General features: G+C 40.6%; 1 protein-coding gene across 1 annotated transcript in view; it reads right to left on the bottom strand.

The window, feature by feature from the left end:
• The window catches only part of FAM120C (family with sequence similarity 120 member C), a gene marked incomplete at its 5' end in the record, with an annotated part of 81390 nt that overhangs the window by 7749 nt on the left and 67758 nt on the right, over positions 1–5883 (bottom strand). Inside the window, 2 exons of the mRNA XM_077748135.1 lie at positions 1087–1296; positions 3374–3488. Of these exons, the coding sequence (XP_077604261.1) occupies positions 1087–1296; positions 3374–3488 (325 nt within the window). The remainder of the gene's footprint in view (positions 1–1086; positions 1297–3373; positions 3489–5883) is intronic.

The raw sequence follows: 5883 nt of genomic DNA, 5'->3' as shown, positions 1-5883 counted from the left end.
CAGTATTGGGCACTCTAGGGACAGTCTCACAAGTCTATTCCCATTAAGAGAACTGAGGTCTGGAGTTAAATGGCTCAAAGAGCCATATTCAGGGAAACCTATCTGGTAGCAAAGACCCACTTTTCACATGACACCAAACTACCACACTAGCTCTGACCAAAGCCTTGTGAGGCACACTGACTAGGTCACGGGAGACCAATATCACAATAAATATTTGTAAATGGTCTGTCACATGACCAGAAATAGGCTAGATTATTTTTGAAGGGGGATAGAACAGAGTTAGGTGAGAGACATGCATAAAGTTTTATAACCTTCTCCCCCATACCCAGGATCAGAGACCATGACCTCTGTCCAGGAGAAGCCCTTGCCTCTAGTCCAGAGATCAGCAAACCTGTTCTGAAAAGGGCCAGATAGGATTTGTAGGCCCTATGGTCTCTGTCACGACTATACAACTCTGCTATTGTGGTGGGAAAGCAGTCATAGGCAATATGTAAATGAATGGATGTGGCTGTGTTCCAATAAAACCTTATTGGAATAAAAATTCCAAGTTTTCAGTTTTCAGATAGTTTGCTACCCCCTGCTCTAGTCCCTCAGCTCATTCCCCCCAAGTGGATAAAGGAGTAAGTAAGCGTTCCTTTCCCTGTCTTTCCTAAGGTCTCATTATAAAGAATCTCCTGCTTCTACTCTGTCATCTACTTTACTATCGTCTTCTAGTTCCAAACATAGTTCTTTTACAAAGGATAGCACCATTTGCAGAAGTTACTTATAGTTTTTGGAAATGAGGGAAATGAAATTCTAAGAATTGCAGGAAAGCCCTATTCCATAGGAAGGAAATACTCAGAGTAAGAAAACAATAGGAAAATTTGGAGTTCATAAAAAACACTTTCCAGCATATGATTTTAGAACATGGACATATCAGACTCTGGGCCTTTAGAATTATCCCCGACCCCGTTAGGTTACTGTCAGACACATTCTGCTACTTCTTCTACCTCCCTCTTCAATGTCTCTGCTCCTTTCCACCCTCTGCCCATTCATCCCCACAGCAGATCAGAGATGGCCCTTAGCAGCTGCCCAACATCCTGGTACCTGGCCATCACAGAGCTCAACCAGGGATACTCGCTCTCGGCCTGCTTTAATTAACTTGCTCTGGAACAGCTTGCCATCGAAGTAAATCCAGGGGCAGCAGTGCTCCCAAGGGACTGGCTGGCCACAGGCATCATTGGCAAACAGAGCTGTGTCAACCCCACTCATGAAGAGGGCAGCAAGCTGGATCCCTCGGGCATCCAGTTTCTCAATCTGAAACCACCACAGAGGAAAAACTACTATTAAAAGCTGTTATTGTTAACATCTACTTTCATTCCTGTTATGCTGATTATTCAAGTTGGACTTGAGCATGTTGCCTTTTAATATAGACATTTGAGTGCACAAGCAGCTTCTATCCATGTCGCTCCCTGACACAGTTTGAAAGATACTCATTAGAAAAAAAAAAAAAAAAGAGAGCGACATCAGCTTTAAAATTTTAAAAAGGCACCAACCATTTTGTTTTTACCTGTCAAGTTAGAAAAAATTCTAAAAAGTAAAGATAAAAAGAATACCCAGTGCTGACAAGGATGAAATAAATGGGCACACTCATACAAAGCTGATGAGAAATGTACATTACAATTAAGTAGTATGTCAATAACCCTGAAAATGTTCACATTTCTTGACTCAGAAATTCTACTTTCAAGGAATCTATTCTAAGGAAGTAGAGCTGTGAATAAAGCTCTATGCATAAAGATTTTAATTGTAGGGGTGCCTGGGTGGCTCAGTCGGCTAAGCGTCCGACTTCAGCTCAGGTCATGATCTCACAGTTTGTGGATTTGAGCCCTGTGTCGGGCTCTGTGCTGACAGCTCAGAGCCTGGAGGCTGTCTTCCGATTCTGTATCTCCCTCTCTCTCTCTGACCCTCCCCTGCTCACACTGTCTCTATCTCTCTCTCTCTCTCAAAAATGTATAAAACATTAAAAAAATTAAAAAAATATTTCAATTGTAATGTTACATCTAATGGGGAAAACTGGAAACCAAAAGGCCAACATTATAATAATTAACTGATACATGCATATAATAAATTTCTTAAACATTTTAAGACATAGAAAAAGTGTGCTATGTTAAGTTTAAAAACACAATATGTAATCACATACACAATACCTCAACTGTGTAGAAAATACATGGCAAAAGATAAAGAAAATATCGAAATGTTTCTATTTGTTATCTCAAGCTGGCATGGTAGATGGCTTCAACAGGAAAAGGAGAAGTATTGGCAAGTCCCCTCCTACATGTGATTTGGAGACAGTAATTGCCCTAGGGCCAAGCAATATTACACTTACTGTAAAGAGGAACCAACACTGTTTTTCTTAGACTGTTTTTGTCTTCCCTTTAGTTAACCTCACTTAAAAGAAGATTCTGTTAGAATTGAGAACTCAGAAGTGGACCCAAAAGTATACAGCCAACTGATCTTTGACAAAGCAGGAAAGAATATCCAATGGAAANGGGGTGTCCTGCATTAATAGCTAGTATTGGTAGCTTAAGTAATACTGTTTACTTAAGATATTCAAAACACTGTTCTAAGTGTTCTGCATGGATTATTTATTTTATTTAATATCCCTGTAAGTAAGGAAACTGAAGCAAGAGAGGTTAAGCAACCTGCCCCAAATCACACAGCTATGAAGCAATGAACCAAGATTCAAACCCAAGGCAGCCTGGCTTCAGAGCCTGCCTTTTAAACTACTGTGTTCTGGGGCACCTAGGTGGCTCAGTTGGTTAAGCATCCAACTTCGTCTCAGTTCATGAATTCACGGTTTGTGCTTTGAGCCTTGTGTCGGGCTCTGTGCTGACAGCTCAGAGCCTAGAGCCTGGTTCGGATTCTGTGTCTCCCTCTCTCTCTGTCCCTCCCCTGCTCAAGTTCTGTCTGTCTCTCTACTGCCTTCAGTTATATGGTGGATTTGCTTTCTTCCTTATGCTCTTCTAGATTTCCCTCTAACATTCAATAAGTATTCCTAAAAAGGGAGGCATTTACTCAGAGTCAAAAAGAGGACACCAAGAAAATTCCCTTGTAGTGTATCTTGCAAGAGTTAGAAACCTTACCGTGGTTTGTGGCCACAACTTATTTGTAATGTATAATATCCATCTTTTCTGTCCATTCTCACCCATCAGAATGGGAGCAGTGGTGCAGGCACCTCTTGGTTTTATTAACAAACATACATTATTGGCTAAAGTAAATCAAACATTTGTCCGTAGAACTTGCTCTTCTACCCTGCACCAGGGGAAAAAAATGACCAAAAGGAAAGCTTTGAGCTCATAAAAGAAGGAATTTAAGTGAGGGTATATCAAATCACCTTGAGTTCTTGAAGTTGATCTGGTTCATAAAGCTGGGTAGATACTGCCTGTGCAAGGAAGGTGTCTAGCTCATGGCGATGCAGGATTCGGCCACCAGGCCACTGAACCATGTACCTAGAGAATAAAAGCATCATTGTTAAGGCAAAAAAGCTCATTTATTAACTTCACAAATACTTATTAAGCTAAGGACCTGTCATGGGCTAGGTTTTGGCAATTTCAATGGAATAAAGTAAATGCATCTGTGCCTTTGGTTGCTTTCAGTCTAGGTGGTAGAGGAGGCATGCATGTACATCAATAATGACAGGAGAGTATGTTAAGTATCAAGATAGAAGAATGCACAGGGTGCTACAAAAGCACAGAGGAAGGCTAGGATAAAGGAGTAAGGGAGGGAATCCTGAAAAAACAGCAGGAGCTGGGTTTCAAAGGGCCTGTAAAAATTGGTAAAACAAAAAGTGGGGAAAGGATGTTCTAGGTTGAGGGAACAGTATATGCGAAGGCGTGGAGGTATGGAGTTCAGTATGATATAGCAGGTTCCAGAACTCAAAAAGATATCTGCACCCCCATGTTCACTGCAGCAGCATTTACAATAGCTAAACATGGAAACTACCTAAGTGTCCACTGATGGATGAGTGGATAAAGCAGTTGTGGTATATATACAAATACAACAGAATATTATTCAACCATAAAAAATGAGAAAGTCCTACCATTTGCAATAATATGGAGGGACTTGAAGACATTATGCTAAGTGAAATAAGTCACACAGAGAAAGACAAATACTGTGTGATCTCACTTATAAGTAGCATCTTAAAGAAACAGAACTCGTAGAAAAAGAGATCAGAGTTGTGGTTACCAGAGGTAGAGGAGTGGTGGCAGAAGGAGGAGGGGGAATTAGAGGAAGGTGATCAAAAGGTATAAACTTCCAGTTATAAGATAAATGGGTACTGGAGATAATGTACATGATGACTATAGAGCAGATCCTGAGAATTCCCATCATAAGGAGACTTTTTTTTTTCATTTTCTTTATATCTGTATGAAATGATGGATGTTAACTAAACCTATTGTGGTAATCATTTCACAATGTATGTAAATGAAACCATCATGCTGTATGCCTTAAACTTACACAGTGATGTTTATCAATTTTTCTCAATAAAACTGAAAAAAAAAAAAAAAAAAAAAAAAGGCCAGATCATGAAGTGTCACAAGAACAGTATTAAGGAATTTGGACCTTCATTCTGAAAATATAAGAAGACACTTAGGCATTATCAAAAGGACAGTGATATTGACTGGCTCATAGGATAAGAGAGAAGAGGCATGGATACCAGTTGGGAGGCAACTACAAGCAATCTGTGGCTGAAGAGGTGTGAACAAAGGCACTGGCTCAGGGGTTGGAGAGGACCAGGGGACAAAGACAAGAGCTACTGAGTAGATAAATCCATAGATATATCCATAGGATTTGGTCATGCATGTTATGGGAAGGGGAAAAGAAAAAGGAAGAGTCTAAGATTCCTAGAATTCTGGCTTGAGCAGATGGCTAGATGATAGGGTCATTCCCCAAGACAAGAAATCTATTAATTAAAATAAATAAGTACTCATTGGTGAGTATTTGACCTGAATTTCATGAACTGAATATGTTTTACTGTTCTAGGCACCGAGATGCAGAGAGAGGAAGAAAGATGAAAAAATACATCAGTCTATGTTGTCTATGTTGTTAGCTCCCTGTAGATCCACAAGACAATGATTATTCATATTTATTGGAGCTGTGTGAGACTTCAGAAAGCTGGCCCTTAAAGCAAGGGCTGGTCTCTTCTGAGTGGCACCTGGAATGAATCTGTGGGGACTCTGATCCAGTTACTACTACTAGGAAGCTGTACGGTGCCCTGGAAAGAGCCTGGCTTGGAATCTCTAACCTGCAGTTTCCTCACCTGGAATGATCACAACAGCACAGGCAGCCCTACTGCCATTATTCTTTCTTCAAGCCCAACTGTCATTTCTCTGAACTCCAGGATGTTTCTGGGCCTGCAGAACATGCCAACAAGACCTGTTGCTTCTTTACAAACTAAGTTCCAGGGCCACCTCGGTGGCTTAGTCAGTTAACTGTCTGCCTTCGGCTCAGGTCATGATCTCAGGTTCATGAGTTTGAGTGCCACATTGGGCTCTCCACTGTCTGCGGGCAGAAACCACTTCAGATCCTCTGCCCCTCCCCCTGTTTGTGTGTGTGCTCTCTCTCTCTCTCTCTCTTTCTCTCAAAAACAAAAACAAAAAAACCCTTAAAACAAACAAATAAAGATCTAAATGACTGGGCTTTCCAGGAGGTATCCTCCTGGGCCACACAGAAAAAACAATTTCCACCTCCTCTCTGCCCACACATTCTCCACAAGGAAAATTTATTCATACTTTATAATCTATTTTATACTTTTTGATGCTATATTATATAGTGCACAATTCAGAGCTTATGTCTTCTATCGATATAAAATATTTCCCTTTGCCCTCAATGTTTTCTTTCCTTTGG

This window comes from Crocuta crocuta, unplaced genomic scaffold, assembly GCF_008692635.1.
Source record: "Crocuta crocuta isolate KB4526 unplaced genomic scaffold, BGI_CrCroc_1.0 scaffold1531, whole genome shotgun sequence".
NCBI lineage: Eukaryota > Metazoa > Chordata > Mammalia > Carnivora > Hyaenidae > Crocuta > Crocuta crocuta.
The sequence above is the reverse complement of the archived record's forward strand: the minus strand, read 5'-3'. Positions and strand labels throughout refer to the sequence as shown.